This window comes from Nesoenas mayeri (assembly GCF_963082525.1).
Source record: "Nesoenas mayeri genome assembly, chromosome: 4".
Taxonomy (NCBI): domain Eukaryota; kingdom Metazoa; phylum Chordata; class Aves; order Columbiformes; family Columbidae; genus Nesoenas; species Nesoenas mayeri.
Window position 1 is genome coordinate 74,665,054 of NC_137540.1, and position 27,134 is coordinate 74,692,187.

General features: G+C 52.4%; 2 protein-coding genes across 4 annotated transcripts in view; one reads left to right on the forward strand and one right to left on the reverse strand.

The window, feature by feature from the left end:
* Positions 1–4,131: 4,131 nt before the first annotated feature.
* On the reverse strand, positions 4,132–9,782 carry MAVS (mitochondrial antiviral signaling protein; the record flags this gene model as incomplete). The annotated part of the gene is made up of 7 exons (XM_080343874.1): positions 4,132–4,832; positions 5,306–5,460; positions 6,199–6,784; positions 7,428–7,526; positions 7,734–7,994; positions 9,372–9,545; positions 9,666–9,782. The coding sequence occupies 7 exons, from the start codon at positions 9,780–9,782 to the stop codon at positions 4,200–4,202; spliced, it is 2,025 nt and encodes a 674-aa protein (XP_080200000.1). The 3' UTR covers positions 4,132–4,199.
* Positions 9,783–10,395: 613 nt separating this feature from the next.
* PTPRA (protein tyrosine phosphatase receptor type A) overlaps positions 10,396–27,134 on the forward strand; it is a 130,520-nt gene continuing 113,781 nt past the window's right edge. The window contains exons 1-3 of one of the 3 annotated variants that reach the window (XM_080344414.1): positions 10,396–10,636; positions 12,729–12,792; positions 13,714–13,960. The gene's annotated coding sequence lies outside the window, so the exon portion shown is untranslated. Of the gene's footprint in view, positions 10,637–12,728; positions 12,793–13,690; positions 13,961–27,134 lie in introns of those variants that run through there. The other 2 variants (XM_080344415.1, XM_080344413.1) reach the window with 2 other exon arrangements.

Consider the following 27,134-nt stretch of genomic DNA (forward strand, 5'->3'; position numbering starts at 1 on the left):
TCAGCTCCCCTGCTGTCCCCGCACTGTATCACAGGAGGGTGGGAACACCCAAAAGTCTGCGCTGGCATCTTTAGAGCTCAAAAAACAAAATCCTCTCGCTACAACAACCCTCTAACTACATGAAAATAGGTTTGCTACTTCTGTACCCCTGTGATTTTGGGAGGGAGTAGATCAGGAACACCTTGCAGATTGCTAAACTCTGCCTAGAGCTAGAACTGGTACCAGCAGGAACTAAGCAGGGCTGCTTCTGCCCTCGAACGTTGCCATGGGCAGGGGGAAGCTGAGGATATTTATTTGGGTTTGAGGATTTTATCTTCAAAATCTTGCAGCCCAGTCCCCTCGTGTTCCAAGCTGATCCCTGGGGGACAGCAGGGAAATGACAGATGGCAATTTTAAACCTTCAGGATAACCCAGAGCATCTCGACCACCAGCTCTGGCCTCCCTGCATTGTACAGAGTTGATCCTATTTGTGTTGCTGCTTGGACACAAGTTTCTCATATTCCTATCACATTTTCTTACCCCATAGCACCAGGCAGCGGGAGAAGCAAGAACTACATCCACCCTCCCAGCAAGGTGCTAAAAATATAGTCTAAAGATCAAAGATGCCCAATAATCCTGTGTGGGAGCAAGTCCACTTAACGCTGGCTTTGTGTGAAACGCTCCTCTTAAAGCCATAATCCCCCTTTCCCTGGCCAGAGGGGGGTGAAATCACAGAATCCCAGAATGTCAGGGGTTGGAAGGGCCCTGGAAAGCTCATCCAGTGCAATCCCCCCATGGAGCAGGAACACCCGGATGAGGTTACACAGGAAGGTGTCCAGGCGGGTTGGAATGTCTGCACAGAAGGAGACTCCACAACCCCCCTGGGCAGCCTGGGCCAGGCTCTGACACCCTCACCCCCAACAAGTTTCCTCTCATATTTAAGTGGAACCTTTTGTGTTCCAATTTGAACCCCTTACCCCTTGTCCTACCATTGGTTGTCACTGAGAAGAGCCTGGCTCCATCCTCCTGACACTCCCCCTTTCCATATTGATCCCCAGGAATGAGTCCCCCCTCAGTGTCCTCTTGTCCAGCTCCAGAGCCCCAGCTCCCTCAGCCTTTCCTCACACGGGAGATGCTCCACTCCCTGCAGCATCTTGGTGGCTGCGCTGGACTCTCTGCAGCAGTTCCCTGTCCTGCTGGAACTGAGGGGCCACAACTGGACACAAGATTCCAGGTGTGGTCTCCCCAGGGCAGAGCAGAGGGGCAGGAGAACCTCTCTGACCTACTGACCACCCCCTTCTAACCCACTCCAGGTCCCATTGGCTTCCTGGCCACAAGGGCCCAGTGCTGGCTCATGGTCACCCTGCTGTCTCAGGACCCCCAGGTCCCTTTCCCCTACGCTGCTCTCTAATAGGTCATTCCCCAACTTACACTGGAACCTGGGGCTGTTCCTGCCCAGATTCAAGGCTCTACACTTGCCCTTGTTCTATTTCATTAAATTTCTCCCCGCCCAACTCTCCAGCCTGTCCAGGTCTCTGATGGCAGCACAGCTTCCAGTGTCACCACTCCTCCCAGCTTGGTGTCATCAGCAAACTTGCTGACAGTCACTCTATTCCCTTATCCAATTTATTGATGAATATTTCAAATAACACCGGCCCCAGCACTGCCCCCTGAGGCACTGCACTGGATACAGGCCTAACTGGACTCTGCCCCATTGACCACAACTCTCTGGCTTCTTCCTTCAGCCAGTTCACAGGCAACCTCACTACTTGATTGTCCAGACCGCACTCCCTCAGTTTAGCTGTGAGGATGCTGTGGGAGACTGTGTCAAATGCCTTACTCAAGTTAAGGTAGATCACATCCACCGTTCTACCATCATCCATCCACCTTGTTATGTCCTCATAGAAGTTAATGAGGTTGGTCAAGCACGACTTCCCCTTGGTGAAGCCATGTTGACTGCCGTTAATAACCCTCTTATCCCTGATATGCCTTGAGATGGCACCAAGGATAAGTCGTTTCATCACTTTCCCAGGGACAGAGGTGAGGCTGACTCGTCTATAGTTACCCGGGTCCTACTTCTTGCCCCTTCTGAAGACGGGAGTGACATTTGCTTTCCTCCAGTCCTCAGGCACCTCTCCCATTTCCCAAGACTAGGCAAAGATGTTGGAGAGCGCTCCAGCAATGACCTCAGCCAGCTCCCTCAGCACCCGCGGGTGCATCCCATCCAGACCCATGGATTTATGGATGTCCAGATTGCCTAACTGCTCCCTAACCCAGTCCTCATCGACCCAGGCAAACTCCTCCATTGTCCTGCCTTCCTCTGGGGCCTCAGCGGTGCGGGGCTCCCCAGGACAGCCCCTGGCAGAGCAGAGACAAAGAACATTCAGTAACTCTGCCTTCTCTGTGTCTTCTGTCACCAGGGCACCCACCTCATTCATCAGTGGGTCTGCATTGCCTCTGCTGTTAGTTTTATCTGCCATGTATTTGCAAAAGCTCTTTTTGTTGTCCTTGACCCCTCTCTCCAGCTTTAATTCTAAGGAGGCCTTAGCTTTCCTAGTTGCCTCCCTACACCCTCTGACAACAGCCTGATATTCTCCCCAAGTGGCCAGCCCCTCCTTCCACGATCTATGAACTCTCCTCTTGCACTTGAGCACACCCAGCAGTTTCCTGTTTAACCGCGCAGGTCTCCTGGCTCCCTTCCTTGACTTCCTATGTGTCAGGATGCTCTGATCTAGTGCCTGGTAGAACCAGTCCCTGAACACTAACCAACTATATTGGGCCCCTTTACCTTCAAGCAGCCTCGCCCATGGGATTTCCCCCAGCAATTGCCTGAAAAGGCCAAAGTTTGCCCTGCTGAAGTCCAGGGTTGCAATTCTGCTTGTTATTCTGTTCCTGCCACATGAAATCATGAACTCCACCATTTCGTGGTCGCTGCAACCAAGGCAGCCCTCAACCTTTACCGCTTCAACCAGACCCTCCTTGTTAGTGAGGATGAAGTCCAGCAGTGCACCTCTCCTAGTTGGCTTCTCCATCCTTCGCATCAGAACGTTATCGTCAAGGCACTGGAGGAACCTCCTAGACTGGCTGGCCAGCCAAGTAGTCCTTCCAAGAACCATCAGGGAAGTTAAAATCCCCCACCACAACCAGGGCCTGTGATTGCGAGGCTGCTCTCAGCTGTCTGTAGAGGCCTCATCACCTTCCTCAATGTTGAAATGAGGTTGATCCTCGAGAAAGATGGAGAGATGTGGATCTTTCCTGCCCTTCAGCTTCATCCTCAGGGTGTCAGTGCCCATCCTTGACCCTTGGGAGTGGGGAGGATGCTCCGAAGCAAAGCACCAAAGCAGGATGACAGTTCTTGGGAGAGGGGACAGCTCACGTGTGCTCTGGGCTGGCACTTTTTCATCACAGGGGTGTCTCTGTCACAAATGAGCGTCACTTGCTGCACAGCGTCCTGCCCGCGCATTCACAGAATCACAGAATCGACTGGGCTGGAAAAGACCTCAGAGATCATCGAGTCCAACCCTTGGTCCAACAGTCTAGACTGTGGCTGGCCGGCCAAGTAGTCCTTCCAACAACCATCAGGGAAGTCAAAATCCCCCACCACAACCAGGGCCTGTGATTGCGAGGCTGCCCGTGCATTCAGCACCACAAAAAAGCAGCAGTAAAAACAGACAAAGGTCCCAGCAGCAAAGGCAGAGACACCGAGTAGTACAAATTCAATGTGAGGTGAAGGCTCCTGCACAGACCCTCGGGCAGGTTTTCAAGCCGAGATAAGCAGAGCCAATAAAATCAGCTCCACTTTTATGGATCTGCAAAACCTCTCTTGGCTGTGCTGCCTGCAGGGACCTGGAGGGTCACCCTTTGGACAACCAGGACATGTTTCCCTGGGGCCTCCTGGGACCAAACAAGGAAAACGTGGAGAATCGGCATGAGAACCTTCTTTTTTGACTCAAGGGATTGCTCCCAGAGCGAGATCCTCTCTGTGGGTGTAAAAAGAGAAGGCTACAGACAAGAAGATGGTTGGGAAACAGTAGCAGAACAGACCCAAACCCAACAGCATCACACAACCAAGGCCCCTTCCAGCAAAACCTTCCAGCAAGAGATTTAACAACACCCATACCATCCCTGCCACTGCTCAAATGTTGGCCAAATCCCCGCTCTGAAGAGGAATCGCTGAGGCTGAGCAACAGTCATGGCATCCCCTCCGCTCCAGCTCTGTTTTATTTCCGCAACCGAGTGTACACCAGGAATGCCAGAGCTGAAATTGCAGCGATGCCCACGAGGTGTGACAGGGACGGTCTGATGCTGTGCCCACAGGGGACTATGACCTCAGATGAGTCAAAAACCGGAGGGTTTCCGAGGGGATTTTCTCCGTCTTGGAGGCTGCTGCCCGCCCTGAGCTGGGTGCTGGGGTAATGGTCCACACGGACCTCGTGGGTGCCCAGGGAGGTGCTGGCCCAGCTTGAAGGTGGAGAAGAGTCTCCACTTGCTCCAGGTTTCTCCTTTTCCTTGGTGTTTTCATGGGCTGCTGGAGCAGAACATCCCAAGGAGACTCTGGATAGCGTTTCTCCCGAGCTGGAGCTATCCGTACTCATCAAGAGCGGGTCACTGCTGAAGGTGAGGCTACCAGATGACCTGGAATGGTGGCCACTGGGTCCCCGAGAGCTTGGGCACCTGCCAGCCGCTTCTGAGCTCTCTCCAGGCGTGGACAGGAGGACATCTGGCTTGCTGGGCTCCACATCCCCCTCCATGCTGCCACAAGGCGCCCAGATGGTCGTGGCAGAGCTCACCCGGGACATCGTCCTCCCAGATGTGACTTCAAAGCTTCCTGCGACTGTCGAGGCAGGGAGCACCTTTAGGAGACAACGAGAGGGGCTGGGTGCTGCAGGGAGCACCCACATCACACCACACACCCACTTCAGCGCTCAAGAACCACATCTGCAGCCGCTAATAGCAAGTTCAGGTCACAGGTAACTGCCAGGGCCGGGAGGGCGAGCAGGGCTGGGAGGTGTTTGGGCTCTGAGGAGATACAGGAAGGAGAAAAGGGGAGACAAGCTGCAAGGAGAGGGGTGGAAAGAGGCACCTGGAAGCCAAGAGTGACTGGCAAGTTGAGGAGGGGAAATAGATAGTCAAAGCCTTACAGACCTTGGCTCCCTTCTCCCGCGTTACAAAACACAGTATCTGCACAGGAGCGTGAACACAGTGGGGAAAAAAGGCCTTGAATTAACCACCACCAGCTCAAAATCTTAACAGTGCAGCAGAAAATCTTCTAAATAGGGGGAGTCTGCAAGGACCCGAATGAAATGCAACGGGAAACATCACCTACTTTCTCCTCCGTGGGCACGGAGCGGGGGCCGCTGGCCGTCTCCCCCGCGGGCAGATATTGTTCTTGCACAGGAGGCTTCAGGGAGGTGTCGCAGGACAGGGAAGCGTCTCTGGGCACAAGGGTAGGAACCAGGGTAGTTGTTTCCATCGAACTGTCTGTCAGGGAGAAAACAAATTGTGTTAATCATGAGACCTAAAAGGTGAGTTTTGCTTTTCCTCAAGGATGCTGCAACAGGATCCTCCCGGAGCTGAGGAGGGTTCGTGGGGAGCAGGGCCCAGCGTGACTGGGTGCTGCCTGCGTGGCCCTGGTTCTGCCACAGCACTCGAGCTCTCCCAGTAGGTGCAGCTAAGCCAGATGGCACCAGCAAAACCAGTACACCCAGTCTGATCGTCCCTTCCAGAGCAGGGTGTCCCCAGGCTGCTGAAATGGGGGATGCAGACATTTAATTGGGGTGTTTTACATCAGAAATGAGGCAAGTGGCACTGCCAAGCCTTTGGCGTGACATTGTGCCAAAAATAAAGTGAGCAACAACAACTGGAGGAAAAACAAGCAACTGAGCTGGATTTCTGCACAACCCAACCTCGCTCCTCTCCTGGGGAAGGTCACTGCGCCCAGGGATGAGTGACAAGAGCAGAGAGCCACTCTCTGCACCACCAGGAGTGCTCATGGGCCACCAAGGCAGACACAACCTCAGGTTGTCCTGTACCAACAGCCGCAGCTGCCACTGTTCTTTGGGAGTGTCCCCACGGCCTCCAGTGGGGCTCTACCCCACACCTGCACCTTCTCTGCCACTCTCCACCCTCATTATCAAGCAGGATGGGCACCGAACAGCACCTACAACCCCGCTCCATGTCAGTATGGCAGATATACGGCTCTGTGGGGAGCAAACCCACCTCTGTCTGCTTCGTGCTCCCGCAGCACCTCAACCCGCTTCTGCTCCGCATCAAACTGCTGCTGTATGAGCAGGGGGCTGCGCACGTCCACGAAGCTGCTCGGGGGCCCATCGTGCTCAGAACTGGGCACCGCCTGTTGTTTTGGCGCTGAGTCTGGGGGCTGCACCCCCCTGCTGCGAGCAGATTCCTCCGGCCTCGGGGGCGACTCGGTGGACATATAGAAATTCTCTTCAGGCTCGTTCCTGGGCTGCTGGGGGCCGCTGGCAGCACCCACAGCCTTCGGCAGCAGAGAGCTGCCCAGACCCAAGCCCGGCGCACCGCGGTGCAGGTGGTTGGCGTTCCCAAAACACCCGTTATCCACACACACCGGGTGCTGCTGGCGGCTCAGCCAGTCCCGGCCCTGATCGGAGGTGGTGGTCGATGGCACAGCCACAGTGCCAGCCCTGGGGGGTCCTGCTGCCACCTGCACAGCCTCGGTGGGGTGTGGGAGATGTCCTTCTCCATCATGCCCATCGCTGGATCTGTCATGGACTGTGCTCCCAGGCGGAGGTGGCTGGGGACTCTCTTGCTCCAGCTTTTTGGGGAGCTGGAAAGAAATGAGCTGCGTTACATCGTTTTAAATACTCTGCTCCAGTGAGAGACCCCCCTGCAGTGCTGGTCCAGCTCTGGGTCCTCAGCACAGGACACACATGGACCTGCTGGAGAGGGGCCAGAGAAGCCACAGAAATGACCCGAGGCTGGAACAGCTCTGCTGGGGGACAGGCTGAGAGAGTTGGGGTGTTCAGCTGGAGAAGAGAAGCTCCGGGGAGACCTTAGTGTGGCCTTTCTGGACTTAGAAGGGGCTGATAAGAAAGATGGAGGCAGACTTTTCTGCAGGGCCTGTTGTGATAGGACAAGGGGTGATGGTTTTAAACTAAAGGAGGGAGATTCAGGCTGGACATGAGGAAGGAACTGTTGTCCCTGAGGGTGGTGAGAGCCTGGCCCAGGTTAGGCAGAGAGGTGGTGGATGAACCATCCCTGGAGACATCCCAGGCCAGGCTGGACGGGGCTCTGAGCAACCTGAGCTGGTGAAGATGTCCCTGCTCATGGCAGGGGGGGCACTGGGGGAGCTGGGAAGGTCCCTTCCAACCCAAACTCTTCTGTGACTCTTTGATTTTATGAAATTGCTGTGCCAGGATAAGGTGATCTGGGATCTCTGGCGTGTCCCAAACCCCAGCCCAGTGCCACACGTGAGTCTGGTGATTAGGGGTGTCTCCTTGGCCCAGCTCACAGGAGCTCCACATGGGATCAGGGAGCCCAGATTCACAGAGCAGACCCTCCACTCCCACCTGTGGAGGGGAAGCAGGAGAGGGGAGCAGCTATAGGGCCATATGTAGGCTATAAGTGACCAGATGCAGCAAACACACAGCAGGTATCACCAGCGAAAGCCTGCTTGGGGTGTCCCTCAACAGTTACCCTATCACAGGCTCCCCATGCACCCACGCGCCAGCCCAAAAGGGACCTTTGTGTCCCCACCTGACACATGCCCCGCTCACCGATTCCTGCACTGGGGCCCTGGCGTCCAGGTCTGAACTCGTGGTGGTGGCATTGGGCAGGAGAGGTGAGCGGCCACCGACAGGCAGGTCTCGGCACGGCTGCTCCGCCAACGGGGCGCCCGAAACAGGGTTTGGCCCTGGGGACGGCGTTTGGGCAGCGATGGCGACGGCGGGACGGGCAGCGCTGGCCGCAGGAGGGGAGGAGGCAGCAGCAGGAGCTGCGGGACCTGGAGGAGCCAAGGAGGTTTGTGAGTGGGGACACTGGGGGGGAAAAGCCGAGGAGGCAGAGGATGAGTGTGGGGCCAAGGCAGCCCCTCGTGTGCCCTCGCTCTGTCCCCACAGCAACTTCCATTCATCCCACTGCCCGGGGCAGTGGTGGAGTCACCATCCCTGGAGGGGTTGAACAGATGTGGAGATGAGGTTCTCAGGTAGTGCCAAGGATGTGGTAATGCTTGTGTTTCTAAATACTTTTCTTTTCTTTTCAGATTAACAGTAGAGAGCTATTCAGCTTATTTAGTGATGAGTTAAAGGCTGGATTTGTGGGGAGAGGAGATGGCATTTGGTGATCAGTGTTTCTAGCTATCATAAGGACATTGTAGCCAGTCTTATTCAAATTCCTAAGCTAGAAAGGCTGTAGTTACACCTGGGTAGTGTGGAAGAGTCTGAAAAAGAGCCTGTCTTAATGTGACCTGGCTGGTGCTGCTTTCTGACAGAACTGTGGGTGCTCCTCATGTTCTGCAGATCGTGCTCCACACCTGCACCTGTCACTTAATTCACAGAATCATTTTGGTTGGAAAAGACCCTCAAGATGATTGTTTCTAACCATTAACCCACCCCGGCACTGCCCCATGTCCTGAGAACCTCATGTCCGTCTGTCCAACCCTCCAGGGATGGTGACTCCAGCACTGCCCTGGGCAGCCTGTTCCAATGCCCCACAGCCCTTTGGGGAAGAAATTGTTCCCCAGATCCAACCTCAACCTCCCCTGGCGCAACTTGAGGCCGTTTCCTCTGCTCCTGGCGCTTGTTCCTGGGGAGCAGAGCCCGACCCCCCCTGGCTCCAAGCTCCTTTCAGGCAGTTCAGAGATCAGAAGGTCTCCCCTCAGCTCCTGTTCTCCAGCTGAATCCCCAGGTCCCTCAGCCACTCCCATCATACCATTCCTAATTCAGATTTTTCCTAATATGCAAGGTTTATATTGGAGGGCATGAGCACATCTGGTCCCAAAGCATGCAAACTCTGTCTGCTCCTCCACACTTTCCTTCCAAATGCAGATTCCTGGGCCAGATGGATCCCAGTTGGACCCAGCATAACTGTCACAATGAGATCTCAGATCCCACCAAGCACTGATCATTGGACTCCATTGACCAACCTCCCCTGACGCAACCTGAGGCCTTTTCCTCTCATCCTAAGGGTCTCTTCCATCCAAAATGATTCTATGATTCCATCATCTTTCCAACTCCCCTCCAGGTGACAAACCCAACGCCAACCAAACCACCTACCAACAATGACCCCACCATCCCCAGGCCGGGAACACAGCCACAGACACCCCAGTGTCACCAGGCCACCATAGACACCACGTTAGTGTCCCCATCTCCACCAGCCCTCCAGGACAGCACCCGGTGACACCAAAACCACCTACGGGGTTGCCAGGAGTCGTACACGTGCTGCAGCTCGTCGGCCAGATCCCCGGCGTTGTTGTGGCGCAGCGCGGCGATCAAGTCCTGCACCCAGCCCTGCCGGCACCGCAGGTACTGGTAGAACCTATAGGCGGTCGCTTGGCTCCCTCGCGTCTCCTCCCGTGTGTGAAGTTCATCCTAAAAGAAAACACAGAGCGGGTCTAAGAGGTCTGGCTTAGAGGTAAGGCTTAACATACATAGGTGGCTTAAGATATAGATGGAAGGAGCGCGGCAGGGCGTGGGAAAGCGGGTGATTACTCTGTCGGCGTCAGTCAGGCAGCTGAGGGAATCGGCCAGAGACGCCACACGGATGTTCTTGAAGTTCCCGAGGTTCTGGATTATGTATTTGTAGACTTTGTCCTCGGCAAAACCCATCTCGCTTCAGCACCTGCCGAGACCCGACGTGAGCAGCAACGCTGGGCTTTTCTTTAAGAGCTTGGGCTTGTCTATAGGAGCCTGGCCTTGTCTATAGGAGCCTGGCCTTTCCTAGTGGGGGATTCCTGGGCGGAAACAGCGCAAATTAAAACCACTCGGGTTAAAGTTCAACCCGCGACTCTCCGCTTTCACAAATCCAAATTTCCTTCCGCGATTGCGCCGGGGAGCGCACTGAGCCCGCCCCGCGCTGCGCGTCGCCGCCGCTGATTGGTTGCTGCCTACGCCCGTCGCGGTGATAGGCGTTGTGAGGGGGGGGCGCTGCCCACCTTCTCCTCCCCGTTACCTCATGGCGGCGGGACGGAGGCCGGGCCCTCCCCTCCAAAAGGGCTCCGCCGCAGGGGGCAGGCACGGAGGGGACGCCCCACTCCGGTACCGGCAGTGGGACAGGGAACAGACGCCCCTCCGGTGCCGGCAGGTGGCAGCACCGTAACGGCAACGTCGCCGTCCCGGGTACCTGGCGGAGGGATCCCGCTGTGGCCCCGCCCCTCGCCCCGCCCCCTGCCCCGCCCGCCCTGTCAGCGCAGCGCGCCCTGCATGCAGCCGCACCATGGCGGCGGCGGCGGGACCCGCGGGCGGGCGGCGGGGGCGCCGCTGAGGGCCGGCAGCCCCGCGGCGGGGTGCTGAGGGGCGGCGGTGCCTCCCGAGCCCCCTTCCCTCCCTTCCCCACCGCCACCGCCTCCCACTCCCGACCCTTTCCATGGTCGCGGCCGCCTCGCCGCGCCGTCGTACCGGAGCCTTTAGGGCGGCGGCGGGAGCAGCGAGGGAGGAGCAGCGGGCCCGGCCCGGCCCCGCAGGTGAGCGAGCGGCCCCGCGACGGGGGAGGCGGTGGGGACGGGTCCGGGGTTGTTATGGCGACGCGGGGGCGCCTGAGGCGGGGGGAGCGCCGGGCGGGGCCTCTCCGGGCGGCGCCCACGCGTGTCCGCGGCCTCGCGTCCCCACAGCGGCTCCTCGCGGCTCTTGGCCTGCACCGGGGGTTTAAGGCTGATTTTCGGGAGGGTGCGCCAGCCTCGGGGCTCATGGCCTGCGCTGGCCCTTGGGAGGTGCCCCCACGCCGGGGCTGTGTCCCCTCCGTCGTCCCAGGGCTGTATCTCTTCCATATCCCCAGGGCTGTGTCGCCTCTGTATCCCCAGGGCTGTGTCCCTTCCGTGGTCCCAGGGCTGTGTCCCCTCTGTATCCCCAGGGCTGTGTCCCCTCTGTATCCCCAGGGCTGCGTCCCCTCTATATCCCCAGGGCTGTGTCCCTTCCGTGGTCCCAGGGCTGTGTCCCCTCCATGGTCCCAGGGCTGCGTCCCCTCTATATCCTCAGGGCTGTGTCCCCTCTGTATCCCCAGGGCTGTGTCCCTTCCGTGGTCCCAGGGCTGCGTCCCTTCTGTATCCCCAGGGCTGCGTCCCCTCTGTATCCCCAGGGCTGCGTCCCCTCTATATCCCCAGGGCTGTGTCCCCTCCGTGGTCCCAGGGCTGTGTCCCCTCTGTATCCCCAGAGCTGTGTCCCTTCCGTGGTCCCAGGGCTGCGTCCCCTCTGTATCCCCAGAGCTGTGTCCCTTCCGTGGTCCCAGGGCTGCGTCCCCTCTGTATCCCCAGGGCTGTGTCACCTCCTCAGCGGTGTCACTGACACCCCAACTGGGAACCCACTCACTCCTGCGCTCTCCCACGCTGGGGAAGCCGCGTCCTCCTGGCTTATTCCTGATCTTGGATGTCATCGAGGCTTGGAAAATGTGACAGGAAGGAAGGGAGGCTTTTTTCCCCCCCCACTTTTTGCTAAATATGGCCTGACGTTCAAATCCAAATACTGCCGTGAAAAAGGAATCCCGGCCCCTGTTTGTCAGAGGAGGGAAAAATGATGTTTTCTGGCTTTTGGGCTGCGAGGTTCCAGCTGGGAAGTTTCGCAAGGAGCAGCGGGGTCCTCGCCGAGAGCCTCAGGAATTCACTTTGCTTGTTCACAGGACGCTCTCCGCAGCATTTTATGCTTAAAAAAAAATTAGTCATCCCTTCTCTGCTTGTCCGTAGCTGGAGCTTGTTGCGAACATGCGGGATGCTTTGAAAATATTTAGGGATTATTCCTCTCCTGTGCAAGGAGAAACAAACGGGACGCAGGCAAATAGATCTGCATCTCCAGCAGGAGTTTTGCACCTTTCTTTATTTGAATTCCTGTTGCTGCAGCGGCCAGTGGCAGGGGAGGAGGTGCCCGCGGTGGCTGCAGCCGATCCAGGGAGCTGCCGGGTGTGCGAGGAGGATTTATGGCTCTCCCTGTCAAGAATCGGATGCAAACTCATGCCATTATTCCCACTGTGAGGTTGGGAAAGCAGCTTAATGATGAGAAAAGGGACTCTGGGGACGGTCATGGTGCTGCCAGCTCCCTCATTGACTTCTGCTGTGGCCAAGGTGGAGAGGCAGGAATTTTGGGGGAGGGGGGGGGCACAGATCACAGCTTTGAGAGCTGGGGGGCTGTGTGGGAGAGACTTGTTGTCTGTGCTGGGCAGAAAATGGGCACTGGCACCTTCCCCGTCTGTGCGTTGAAGAGGTTTTTGGGGGGTTTTCTCTAGGAAGCTTCAGGGCTTTTGCCTGATCTTTATAAAAACAGTTTGTTAAAGCCAGGGGTGGGAGGGAGGGGATGCTGGGAGGTGCTGAAAATAGATGTTTCCCGTTTCCAGGAGCATTTCTGCCCTGGCGTTGGTGCGGCTGTATTGTTTGCGAGCTAATAGGACACATAGCTCTGCTTTGCTGAAATGTCACTCTCGAATAACTGATGCTTTGTGTGGAGCTGTGATACTGGTCCAAGTCCAACATCAACATCCTTGTGGAAGAGCAGTTTGAATTCCCTCTCTCCCCGTCTCCTCCAGACGACGACTGACATCTATTTTCCTCAAATCCTCTGTGTTTGCGGCAGGATGGCGGATCCTGATCCGGCGGGAAGGGCGCAGGTTGCGTGACCTCTGCCGTAACCACTTTGGGTAAGGCTGTGCTGAGCCATGGTTGCGTGGTCGTGGTCTGCGTGATGCCTCGAAACCCTGCACAGTGTGGGGCGGGTGATTTCGGGTTGAACAGAGCGCCTGTATGCTCCTATAGTGTCAGGAGTAGTTTAGCAGACACACAAACCGCTGGCTGGTGCGTTACTCTTGGCATTACACGGGAACGAGCTCAGCCCTCACGGCTGCCTTCTGGTTTCATTCACAAATTGCGTTTTCCTCTTGAAATAAACCAAATCCCCCAGCTTTCCTGTTGCGGTGAAAATCACTTGAACACAACCAGGTCCTCAGGCATCTCCTGTGGACAGGAAGAAACCCTAGAGCGGAGAGGTAGGAAATGTCCGTGTTTTATCGCAGTGGGCTGATTCATCTCCCTGCTCTTAACTCTTTCCCTCCTGCTTTTGGGGAGATCCAGCTGTTTTGCTTTCAGGCTCAGAGGTGGAGGCAAATATCACCAGCTCGTTCTCTAACTGGATTGCCAAGTGCTGCTGCTCCATGCTGGGTTTTGTACATTGTGTTGATGTGGTTTGGGGTGGAAAAGGGCTGGGCTGTTAGGGGTGTGTGGTTATCTGAATCGGATAACCGGAACATCGGCACTCACATTAGGAAGGATTAATATTTAATATATAGGGTATGAACCATGGTGCATAATCACTATCTGAAGGGCTTAGGCAGAGATTTACCGATAAGCAAGTGATTCCCAAATTGTTCAGAATGATTTCTTGAGTCTTCCTTGGGAGCAGCTGGTCCTGGATATCGCTAGAGACTGGTCTGAGCCTGTTCTTCCTGTGTCTATCAGATTTACAAGTGGGTAGAGTGGCTTTCGTCACGAGTGCTTTCTTCTCATTAAACTTACAAAAAATGCTGAAAACACTTTTCTCAGATGCAACTCACGTGGGTTTACAGGAAACAGTGCTTGAAACTTCCGTGTGCAGCCAAAGCTCGTGGGGAAACCTGTCTTGGGCTTGGTGGACACTGTCACTGTCACATCTGCCCAGCCATGAATGCGGAACTGGCTCATTCCCACCGTTCTCTGGCTACTGTCTTCAGGAGGCCTTGAATTCCACCCGTGTCCACAGCCTGGTTCTGGAAACCCTTGTGACAGTGACGCTGCTCCCCACATTGACCCACGTGTGTTTTTTTGCAGCATAAGGTACGTGTTAATGTCCCCCTTCCTGCTCTGCTGTGAGTCAAAACTCACCCAACTCAAAGCATCAGCCGTGGCCGTCAAACCCGCTTTTGCTGTGGTTATATTAATACATGTGGAACCATGGTGTTTATGGTGGCTGCAGGTTTGATGGTGGAAATCAAAACAACTGAGTGTGGGTTGGGTTTTGGCATGTTGGTCACGTGGGAAATCCTGGTGGCTACTGTGACAGGTGTGGAGGTTAGAAATCTTTTAATAAATGGACTGAGAACTGCTTTTTTTTCCCAAAATGCATGTGGGAGAACACCCTTTTTATTCCATGTGATCAACATCACTTGCTCAGGCAGCGAGTCCTCTTTATTCCAGAATAATTTGTTGTCCTAATTCCTTCCTGTTGAAGCAACTCCGTTTTGCATGGAATAATTAGTACTAATTTGGGCCTGGGATGGAAAACAAGAGTTCTCTGCCTTCAGAAGAGGAGGTGAGAGTATAAACTCTGCCTCTCCTGTGTGAGTCAGGTTGTGCTTTGCCATCCCTCCTCTAAAGCGAAATTAAAACCTGTCCGTGAGACCAAACATCCCAGGTGAGTAGGAGGGAGCAGGAGATGTAGTTGTCACCGGTTTGAAGGGAACCGAGAACTTCTGCAGTGAGGGAGAACGGATCATCTTCCGAGGAACAAATCAACACTGATGTTCCCAACCGCGCTGATGCGAAAAGCCGTTTCGGAGCCAGTCTGTGTCGGTGGATTCCAGGCACCCCAGCCAAGTACTTGAGACCTTTTTATTGCCGTAACGAGGACTTCCACATCCTGCCCCGCAGCCTTACTCGAGCCGTGGCTATTTTCTGGTCCTTCCGGGAAGACATCCCTCTTCTCCCTTCCTTTGTGTAGCGAAGGGAAGCTGGCCAAATTCCTTCCCTCCGCAAATCCCCGCGTGTTTGAAGGAGCGGAGGTGCAGGGATCCTTCCTGCCTTTACCTGGGAAGCACGAGCTGAATTACAGCATGAGGGTGCCCGTCTCACAGATGGTAGGTTCATTGTTTCTGCTGGCCGGGGTGGTGAGCACCAAGGCCTTGTTTTCCAGATTGCTGCATGAATGTCTTTCCAGGCTGAGCCCTGGAGGCGGTGGAAACGGGGAATGTCTCGCCTGGAAGTCCCAGGAGCTGCTCTGCGAGTGAGATGGGCTTCCCCGTGTCTGGATACAGTGGCTGATGGATGCTACAGGGTTAGACGGGGAGTTTTAAGACCTGCATTCATAACCTAGGGGTCCAAAATGCTGTTTGACACTACAAGTTAGATGGATAAGAGCATGAGGTGCTGCAGCAGCATACCAGCCTTAAAAACAGAGTTCGACTTGTTCAAGCTTGTAGGATTTGTATATCCGAGTTAAGTAATAGGCAACAGGAAACCTTGGTTCAAGTATGAATCAATCAATGCTGGATTGCTCTGTGGTGGAACCAGCCCCCCTTGGGCCGACCGCCTGACCCTGTCACGCCTGATGTTTCGAAATAAACCCTCCAAGTTCCGATTGTTCAGATGATCTAAAATCCGGGATTTAGCTCGCTTTGGTCTCCACCCTGTTGGTGGTGACCTTTCTTTGGGGCTGCAGAGAGCTGCAAACATTCTGGTTTAACTTCTGAAGGTGGCATGGCTACCAGGTCTGTGCTCAGGTGCTCTCTCTCCTCCAAGAGGTTGGGGATCTTCTGACCAACAGCCAACTTGTGGAGGGTTCCCCCAAAACTGATACCGAACCATCTTCACTTGTCTTCTGTGCATCCAGTGTGTCTTTTTCTGCATCTGTTGTTTTTAGTGCACGATCTGGTGGGCTCACAGAAGTTCTTCTTTCACTTTGGTCGACCAGGTGGTAGGAAGAGCAGTGAGCAGAGGTGATGGGAATGGGATGGACTAAGTAGCTCTGGGGTTTTTCTGGAGCGTTGCTGCCCCTGGGAACACTGATAATAGCTGTAAGTAAGTGGTTTGGCTGTAGTGGTGAAATTTGTGGTACTTGCAAACTAAGAGGCAGATCCTTCTTTAATCCCAGGCACTGTGTGGGGTCCATCCCTTGCTTGCGACCCCGCGCCTTCGGAGTTGGTGTCTCAATTCATACCCTGGGGATTTCAAACACTTCATTCACAAACTGCGGCTGGCTAAGGCCTGATATTACTAATTTGTGTTAGCAAATTACGTCATGGTACATGTCAGAGATTGTTCTGCAGCCAGGGAATAAATCTCTTCTTGGCCTCAACCTGTGTTGCAACCAGCTTGAAGTTCTGCTGGCTCCCAGCTGGGCACCTCCTACTTCACCAAGGACAGGAGGAGATGGAGGGAGAACAACCTGTGCAGACAGTGAAATATGTTATTGAAAGAAAAGCCAGGAAGGCAAGTGGGGTCTGGCTGCTGGTGGCCCGAGAGCCTCAGCTAAACCCGGGGGCAGAAGGGACAGATTTTATGCTCATGATGCTGTTAAAAGCTTCTAAACGGCAGAAGCCCTCAAATAAGTAAATCTTGCTGAGTAAGAGAAGAAATACATACAACAGGATTTGCCTTTTTGTTTTATTTTGTTTTTAAAGGCATTTTAGTGGTTTGTGAAGCTGCCAGCAGCGCTCTGGGGAAGGGCAGCCTCTTATTCCACACAGCACAGGGGTATCTTGGCTCTCAACCTGAAGGTTTTGAGGTACCATAACTTTTTATTGCAATAGTATATGACAGGACAGCACTCAAAGCTTCCCTGCTGCTTAAAAATTCGAATAATGTATTTATCATGCCAGCAGATTATCACCTCACTTTTGTTCCAAAAGTGAAGCTTCTATGAATATCTTGGAGACGCCTGAAAATAAATATGTTCACAAGTGTTTCCCAGTGTTGTTTAACACGTGGTAGATGCCAGAGCCTCTGGATTTCACTTGCTTGCAAAGTGGCCACTCTGGAGAATGAAGACTCAGAAGTATAACTTTAGGCGCACTCTCAGCTGTACATATTTAGTTAGTCTCTAAGTGGAAATATAGACTTAGTCTGCCCTCGTCCCTCTGCATTGCTGGATCAGAAGGTCAGTCTGTCTGTCTGTGGCAGCCCAAACGTTGCAGCTCACGTCCGTCTCCTAGAAAACACTAATGTCACCTGTGCTAGGCCTGAATGATGAATTAGACATGAACGGAGATGAGTTAGAAATGAATAATAAATTGGAAAGCATGGATAATCCTCCAGGTTTTCTCCTGAGGAGGCTTTAAACCTATTTGGCTACAGACAGAGAGATGTTTTTAATCCCGGTTGCCGTGTAGAATTTGCATTCTTATTCCAGTGGCAGGATGAGAATGCGGGGGGGATCTTTGGGCAATTCAATGGCAGCGGCTTGTTTTTAGGAAGACTGTGACTGGGATTAGAGAGGTTAAATTGTTTTCGAAGGTTATGTAGGAGTATAAGGAAAATAAATGAGAAGACAATTTTCATGGCTAGTGTGGTTCTACTTTGCAGTTTCACAAATGAAGTTTTACTGCTTTTTGCTTCTTCAAAATCTTCCTACCGGGCACTGGCCTCCAACAGCTTAATTTGTGGATCCCTATTCTTTTTTCCATCATTTTAACCCTTGGAATAATTCAGTGTATGCAGGTTGCTGTGGGTTTGTGTTTCAGTCTTCGGTGAGCTCATCTGGAGCAGGGTACAGGTGTTTCCCATGGGGCTATAGGAGAATCTGTTACGTAGCGCTGCCTTTTAGACAAAATATTTAGCCAGCTCATCTATTGTATTTTTTTTTATACCTGACTTGATTTGCAGTGGTTATGTATGAGTTATTTTTTTACTCCAGTAGATGCCTGGGGGTAAAATGTGTGACCTGGCCATTGCAGCGGTGCCTGGGGCTGCACTTCAGCTTTTGCTGGGCTGAGCAGGCAGGAATCCAACATCCAAACCAAGAAAATGCACAATAGAGGTATTGTTACAAGGGGAAACTGAGGCACGGGCTAGCCGATGTACAAAAGCAGCTTTGGAAGGGTTGTTGATCTCTGCAACCCAGTCTCTGAGCATCTCTTGCAACTCTCCTCTAACATGTAGAGGAATAGCGGATCTCCAGTCGCCTCTTTGGCTCCAGAGAGGCTCCCAAACGCAGTGGCTGCTTGGGCTTTATCCACCCTGGGTCCATCAGCCTGTTAAGATGACTCAGAGGGTCACCAAAGCGTCTCCACCCCCCCGGGTTGCTGGCGAGAGGGTCCCTGCGGGAGGTCATGTCCCCCGGTCAGGAGCTCAGGGAACAATTAGTGATACAGGAGCAAAACAGGAGCGTGTTCACAAAGGTGAGAAGTTTTGCAGACATCTGAGTATCTGATATTGCTTTTTGTGTCCATGTCTTACCCCTGCATGCCAGAGGATTTATTTGTTAAACTCAGAGCAGTGCCTATGCAGAGGTACTTGTTTGTTCTTTATTTTTCCAGGATGCACTGTATTCTGCGGGGAGTGTTTGAGTTTACGTAACTTCCCATATGTTGCCCTGTTGGTGTAGAAACTTGAAGATAAATTGTGAAATGCAAGAAGTTGCTTTAAAAGGATATACCCTCAGCTGGATCTTGGCTTATTTGTGGCAAGAAAAGAGGAACTCAGGGAGCTCGCTGTCCTTATTTTCTCTCCTGTCCAGCTGAGTGAGCAGCGTGGGATGGAGCACCTGATGCTGCCTTATTGCCCAACAATGTGATGCTGCTTGTGGCAGAGGCTGTGGGGAGCTGTCGACAGGCTCGAGGGCAGGCATGTGCTGTTAGAAGGGTGGTGGGTTCTCCATGGAGGTGCTGCAGCTCCAGCATTGTTCCCTGCAAACCCCCTCCCCATTTTTGAAGCCCCTGCATTCCTGTGCCTCTGTCCGACACAGGTTGGTGTTTTCCGCAGAGCCTTAGGTCAGCATTAGTCAAACTAGTTGGCCGGACCTGATCTTGCCAGGTGCTGGTTGGTTTCTGTTCCCATGTAGATCAAGTGAGGACACTCAGCATCAGTCAGAAGAGGATCCTTTGACTCCTGTGGGACACAAGCCCGGCAGCTGGTAGGAGATTCATGGTTCTTGTTCGCTGCAAACTTGAAAGATGCTGTTTACCCGCCTGGCTTGTTTCTCACAGAATGACAAAATGGCTGAGATTGGAAGGGACCTCTGGAGATCATCCAGTCCAACCCACCTGCTCACGCAGGGTCACCAGAGCAGATCACACAGGGTCATGTCCAGGCGGGTTTGAATGTCTCAGAGAAGGAGACTCCACAACCTCTCTGGGCAGCCTGGGCCAGGCTCTGGCACCTCACAGGAAACAAGTTTCTCCCCATATTCAGATGGAACCTCCTGTGTTTCAGTCTGTGCCTGTTGCCCCTCATCCTGTCACTGGGCACCCATGAACAGAGTCTGGTCCTTCCTCTTGACACGCACTCTGAGATATTTATCAGCATTGATAAGATCCCTCTCAGCTTCTCTTCTCCAGGCTGAACAGCCCCAGCTCTCTCAGTCTCTCCTCATCAGAAAGATGCTCCAAACCCCTCGTCATCCTCATAGCCCCCGCTGGACTCTCTCCAGTAATTCCTTGTCCCCCTTAAACTGTGGAGCCCAGAACTGGACACAGAACTCCAGATGCAGCCTCACCAGGGCAGAGCAGAAGGGGAGGAACAACCTCCCTTGACCTGCTGGTCACACTTTTCCTAATGCACCCCAGGTACTGGTGACCTTCTTGGGCACAGGGCACATTTTTGGTTTCTGGTCAGCTTGTCAACCAGAACTCCCAGGTCCTTCTCTGCAATGCTGCTTTCCAGCAGGTCAACCCCTCACCTGCTCATTATTTTTTGAGAATGGCTCAGTCACAAGTGTAAGAGCACTTGTAGGTGTTACACTGCTGGGCTTTGCAGCCTGCCTTTACTAAATTACTTCATCTATAATGAAGGCATCTTAAAACATCATTTCTATTCCCTTTCCAATCCCCTGGAGCAAAGCCAAAAAGCTCAACCCCCAAACAACCTCCCCTTTTGAACATTAAACTGAATTGTCACTCTGAAAACTCTGCTGCTTTGACTGGTGGACGGAGGATGAGGAAGCCTGAGCACAAGCGTATGGGAGAGGTGGAAAATCCTGGGGGGAAAAAGTGCTTCAGGGCTGAGCCACGCAGGTCTGATGATCGTTGGATGGAAAGTCCGGCCAGGGCTCCTGGGCAGCGAAGCAGCCTCAGCGGTGCCGGGAAAGCTGAGCTCCCCAGCATCCAAGCCCAGGAATTGACCTATTTAATGTTTTTTCTTTTAAAGTTACTCCAAGATCATGACTGTTTTTAGGAAGCCAAGGACTTTGCAATTGCTCAATACTCGCTCAGCTGCTTTCGTGTGGATTAGTTGGAATGATGTGATTTTTGCGGGGTTAGATTTAGAGCTGTCGATGTGGGATCTTTGGAGATCGGTGTGTGGTGGGGAGCAGCAGTGCCAGCCTGGCCTGGAGGTCCCAGCAAAGTGGTGCCAAGCTTGGCGATCGTGGTTTCATTCAAGGTGACTGATCCCTGGCTATGGACTGAAAAACCAAACCTGTATTTTAGCATGTTTAACCTGGTGTTACTGCCCAAAGTGAGTTCCTGCCTGTTGCTGCCAGTGGTCTGAATGCCCAGGTGCAGAGGAGGGAGGTCTCACCCCCTTACAGTTTGGGAAAGAATCTTTAAAATTGCGTTTTGCAGCATTTAAGGGTTTCTTCCCTAACGGGACTCACGGTGCGGCTCCTCGTGCACCTGTTAGCGCTGGGCGGGCATTGCGGTGTGTGTAGGGGGATTTAATTCTGTGCCCTTCATTTGGGCCGAGAAATGCAATGCAGTTTTAAGGGAATTTAGGTTCCTGGAGCCCTGTCTGCTGAAATACCATCCGCTTGTGTCGGAGAAGGTATTGCCGACCACCTCAGATTGCTGCTTTCTTTTCAGTGTCGGATTTTTCTTCTCCTGCTGCTTCTTTAAGGTGATGTGGTTACAGAAATGTGAGTAATTAACTACCAAAGGCTGGTTGCTGTCGTAGTTACAGATCTTTTCAAGCACTGTTTGGTCTTTCTCTTTGCTAACAGGACTGGCGTTCGCAGGAGGATTGGTTTGCTGTTCAGGTGCTGAATTGCAGCTCAGCTCCTTTGAGATGCTTTGACTTGGCCCTTCAATAAATTAGCTTCTCGAGCGAGTGCCCAGCATCCAGAGCCCAGTTCTTCATGTCCCTCCTGCAGTTTGAGACCAGGGTAGGGCAGCTTAAAAGATTTTTAAAAATCCTCTATTCAGTTCTGCTGCAGCCCGGGGACATTCCTGCCTCTTTATCTCTCTGTGCCAGCATTCCCAATGGGGAGAATCTGCAATGTGGTAAATCCTCTGGCACAGGGGAGATGAGCTTTAGGCTGTGGCAGCGTTAGAGGGTTTTTCTCCTGTCCTTTCATCCAAAGGACTGGCAGCAGTTTGCCCCTGGCATCTAGGTGCCGGTTTCCAGCATGAGAAGCTGCTTGCAGGGCTGTTTCACGTGGGGAGAGGACACGTTTCCCTGAGATCTTGTTCGAGCGGTGCCGTCGCTGCCCCTTCCCAAGGGCCAAGGACCTGCTCCCCATCCCAACCCTTGGGAACAGGGATGCTGGAGGGCTGGGGACCAGAGCAGATGCTGAGCTGTGCTCGTGGGTTTGCTTTCACCTGTGATTTTTTCATCCTGTGTTTCTGTGCAGGGTGGCAAGGAGTTGGAGAATATTTATTATGCTTTTTTTTAATGTGACAGTGCCAAACCTGCATCTTTCTGATGAGGAGAGACTGAGAGAGCTGGGGCTGGAGAAAAGAAGCTGAGAGGGGATCTTATTTATGCTGATAAATATCTCCAGGGTGGGTGTCAAGAGGATGGATCAGACTCTGTTCAGTGGTGCCCAACGACAGGATGAGGGGCAACGGGCACAGACTGAAACACAGGAGGTTCCATCTGAATATGAGGAGAAACTTGTTTCCTGTGAGGTGCCAGAGCCTGACCCAGGCTGCCCAGAGAGGCTGTGGAGTCTCCTTCTCTGAGACATTCAAACCCGCCTGGACACGACCCTGTGTGATCTGCTCTGGTGACCCTGCGTGAGCAGGTGGGTTGGACTGGATGATCTCAAGAGGTCTCTTCCAACATCAACCAGTCTGTGATTTGGGATTTGTGAAGCCTGGTTTCCAGGGGCTGAGCAGATGCCCCATGAACAGCAGGGGCACAGACGTCCCTTCTGCTGCCCCACCAAGGTGCTACAGCCTCTAGTCAGTGGGGAAACAAAGTTCAACTGCTGGGTTCTGTCAGTTTTCATGGGGTTTTTTTGAGGTTTTTGGATTGCTAAGACTGCATCAAGCCTTGGGAGGCAGCGTGGCCTCTGACACCTGCTGTGGCACGAACCCATCGTTTGGACTTGGGCTACCAACTTCCATTTTTGGGCCAGCTCTCAGATAGCAGTGAATTTTGTGAAAGACATGGAGGTGTTTTATGTCCCTCTTGAGTGAAACTCCTCCAGTGACCTCGTTGTAGCTCTTCAGTGATCTTCAGATGGTTCTCAAGCATCTCTGACTGCCTCAGGTTATCTGTGGTCACTTGATGTGCAGTTACACAGTCAAACTGTAGCATCGGGTGTTACGTTAGAATCAATTTTTCACATTGCTGGTGATTTTACTTCATATATTTTTGGAAGCTGGGACTGAATTTTACTTTGAAGCAGTCAAACCATTGAATAAATCTCTCCAAAGTTTTCCCTTCAGACATTCTCAGGGTCATTTCCATCCAGCTCTGAGCTGTGCCTGGTTGCAGAGACACTTGGATCTACCCCTGGGGAGAGGTGAGCGGCATGAGGAGCATCAGTAAATGATGTTATGGGGGAGAGGAGCTGAATATTTATGTGGCGCTTAAATCTGTCCTTCCTAATAAGAGCCACTTGAGTTTATTTCTGAGCTCGAGTTTGGTCCATCCTGTTCTGGACCTAAATTCATGGCTTGGTTTTTTGGATTGTCTCCTCCTTCCCTTCTGGCCCAGGTGCCAAACCCTCCCGTCTCCACTGTGCTCTGGCACGCAGCACCGCAGCGTCTCCAACTCCAGGACCGCGGATGTGCCGGCTGGACACACTGAGCTTCTCTACAGGTAGAAATTTTGAAAGCAACGCAAAAAATTATCACTTTGGAGCAGCCCAAAACACATGTGGGAGCAGAGCCCAGTGCAGGCCGTGGTGGGATGTCTGCCTTGTCCTCTGTTTTGCCTGCAGCGACCGGCCAAGAGCTGCCAAGACCAGCATTGCTGGGTCACGCCAAAATCTCACTGCAAACCCGTCCTGCGCTACAGGAGGGAGACGCTTGAGAAGTCGTTTTCATCTCTCCACTGTGAACTGTTCTTGGATCCTGCGCCTCCATCTCCACGGCCAAGAGCCAAAAGACGATCTTGGAATAAGGTGCCCGCAGGCGGAACGCCTGGCAGTACCCGCGCTGCCCTTCTTTTCCCCCGTCCTCCTTTGCTTTTATGAGCCTGTTCCATAAATTGCCTCTGTTGACAGAATCACACTTATGTCAAGCACTTGCCCACTTAATTCTTCCACTTGTAGTTTTTCTTTCCTCTGGGCAGGGTTATTTCTTAGCAGCTTCAAGTGCAAAGATGCCTATTTGTTAAATCTTTCCTGGCTTCCGAGTTGAAGCTTTAATATTCCTGTCTGCTGTGAGCTCCGTGAGCTTTCCTTCACTTGCCATCCTACTCCCATTTATTGTCACCTGCCTCGCTCGTGGGTTTTTGGGAGTGGAGAGGGAGTGGGATATTCCTGTTGTGTCACATTGGGCTGCCCGCTGTCCCCAGGGAAAGGGGAGAGATGTGACATGGAAGAAGGAGCTGGTGCTTCAATGTCCTTGGGAAACACCAGCTTTTGAAATAGTCTGAGCCTTAAGTCTCTTGGTGCGTAAATATGTGTCTAACGATGACCTCCTCCCACTCGAGTCACCCACAGCCTGAGCCAAAAGGGACTTGTTCCCCCTGAAGTGAGGCTCATTCAGCTCACTTCAGGTAATGGGCAACTAAAAAAGCAACACTTTTGCTTTTTCCCAGCAGAAAACATCCTGCAGAGGATTCATTATTAATAATAAGCTGCTAAACCTTGTCATCTTTGATATGCAGGCAGCTGAACTCGGTGATTTAGTCCTGTCCTATAACCGTCCTTTAACCTCAGTGTCAGCTGTGCCTATTTCACCTTTAATATTTGCTTTTAATATTCCCGTTTGCTGTTTAATAAGTGGGGGTCAGGCCCTGTCTTGTCAAAATTAGGTGTTCACCGGGGCTCAGGCACAGCAGCGTTGCATCGTTAGTGCTTGGTTGAGCAGGGAGGGCTATCGCCCCGGTGGCAAAAGGAAATTAAGGCGTGAAGAGCTGATTAGCTGTTACATGGCTGAGGTGAGCTGATGTAAGATGTAGGAGAGTTTATTTTTCTCTTCCCGTCTTTTTGCACGTGTTGGCCCATGTCTGAGCACGGGGTGAGGCAGCTCAGCTTGCTTACCTTGGCGTGAAAGCGTCCCTGTCCCGGCTGACGTTTTGGCAGGGGAGCCGGGGAGGTTGGCTCGGTGTGGCTGCCGCAGAGCCTGGGAATGCCAAGGGTGAGGACAAGGGACCTCTCACCTGGTGGCAGTGGCCTGTGTGATCATCCAGCTTGGAAAGACCCACGATAACCCACCGCAGAACTTCTCCAGACGGCGCCTGACGCTCATCTTCAGATAGGCTGAACTGAAAATGTGGAAAACAGATGTGACCTGAAGATACTATCTTGTTTAACTATCTCTATCCAGATGTTTCCAGCTTGTAGTGCTAATTTCCACTTACACTTGTCCAAGAGCTGAATCCAAGGTGCTCCCTGCCCTCGCGTCTGGGAAGAGGAGTCAAACTAACCTTAATGTTAGTCCTGCGATCGTAACTTTGCTCAGTCCTGCATCTTTTGCATCCAGGTGGGGCAAGACCGTCCGTACCCAAACTGCCACATGCATCTAAAAATCACCTTCTTTGTTGTCAAGACTTTTCTTCATTATCTGGATTGAAAAGCAAGAGGAATGAGTATTTTGAAACCAGTACGTGTTTCAGGGTAAGTATTTTTCAAGGGCTTTCCATCATGTCCACTTTTGAAGACAGTGTGAGTGGCTTTCTCTAAGGGATGCTCGTCCCTCAGGACTGCCCATGTTTTTCTTAAATTTCATCGCTACGTGACCACGGAGCACTGAAGGATTCATATGGATTTTTATAACTGTGTCTGAAAGGCAAGCTGTTCTTTCAAGCCTCTCGCAGAATCTATGTGACAGGAGATGCTGTAACCAGGCTGCAGCGATAATTGCGTTTGTAATGTGAAAGACAGAACAGAGTCGAAAATTCTCATCCTTGACTGGCTCTGTGGGGACACAAGGTAGTTTAAAAAAGAACCCACCACACACAAAACCAACAAACCCAACCATTGCTTTTGACATTTAAAATCGGTCTGGGCAAAACATTAGGAAACAACATACTCTAGGGGACGAGATGATCTAATACATCTGACTTTAAAGAAACATGCTCCCATGGAAACTCGTTTCTGTGCATATTCCAAAGTGCTGGCTGCTGCTCCGCTTTCCCCTGCCCCAATGAACCTTCTCAGTATAGTCAGCAAATTCCATTTAAACTTCTCTTCTGCCTTTTATTTTGTGCGCGTACCTGAGTTATCTCCATTCCCAAGTAACCAGTTCCTTGTCAGAAGAAAGGCTTTCAGCATCCTATTGGACACATACTGTCTGTTTTTGGAGGAGATCTTCTTGATTTTAAGTATTTTGCTGGAGATCCTGACTGCTCTGCATTGGGTGACCTCCTTGGGACCAAGTTCCAGCCGCCCACGTGCACCGTCTGCGTTGAGCATTAGAGAGGGAAATCTGGAGAACCCATCTGTGCCGTAGGATTTCGCCATCGCTGTTCATTGTTCCTTTGACATCGCAGTTGTGATGTACGGTGATCCTTGGTGTAACAACTCTGTTTTGCAAGCAGAAGCTCTCTGCTGTTTCGCATTGTTGAATTTCGATGGGTGCGGGGACTCTGCTTGGCTTAGGGACACTTCTGCAGTGACAGAACCTCCCCTGTCCTTCCTCCAGCCAACTCTGACTGCAGATCAGACCTTGCTGAAACCAGCTCTTAGTATGAAGATATCAAAAGGGGTTTAACATCCCAGGTGGTTATGGGCTTGTTTACTCGAGGTTTTCCTTTAATAAAGGTTTGGCATTCCCTGGCTTGAATGCTAGACTGATTTCTTTGTTGTATGTAATCGTAGGTGTGGTAGGGACTTTCTCAATAGGACGCTGCGTATTCAGTCTCATTCCTTTTCCCTCGTGCTACATAAAGAATATATTAGATTATCTTTTCAGGATCTGATTCTTGCAGGGTTGGTCGGGAGCAGGTGCCAACAGCCACTCTGGGTGTATGTGAAGTGAAACAGCAGCTTGTCTGGGACTGACTGTCGCCTCCTCTCTGCTCAGGACAATTTCACCTCCCTTTCCCATTTTTGGAAAAACCACCCATAGCAATGAAACCTGAAGAAAAAATCAGCCGTCACATCCAGCCGATTGACCTGTTTTGGTGTTTGGGTTTTTAACCGGGGTGAATAAGTCAGCCTGTCCTCAATGGAGCGATGGTACAGGGAAAGCACCAGGGCTGTCGGTACCGATTGATGCCTCCCTCTTGCTGTATTTCCAACGTGCCTAAATTACGGAGAAAGGGAAAAAAACACTCTGTGCAGTTGCCTTGGTTTGAGGGGGGCGAGTTTTTTGCTCCTTCTGTTCTCTGCTGGTTGTCACCAGCTGCGAAGTCTCAAAACTTCTCACAGATTTAAAACCTTTGGAGAAATCCTCTTAAAAAAGAGATATGGGATAGAACCATCTTCCCATCTCCCACGTCCCATCATTGGCTCTGCAGAACGATGGAGATGCTCCTGTTGATTTGGTTTTTCCTCACCTTTTCCTTTCCTTGAAGATTTTAGGGCCAGGGTGCATGTTTACGAGAGTGTCTGGATGTTTCCCTTTACTGGGACTCCAAGGTACGTGTCTTCTCTGATTATTGTTTCCAAAAGGAGCACCAGAAACACAGAGAAACCAAGACCTTGTGTGAACCTGAACTTCTAGTATCACGACTCTAAGCAATGACCTTAGGGAGCTGTATCTAGTCACTCCACGAATAAATCTCTATAAATCAGCATTTA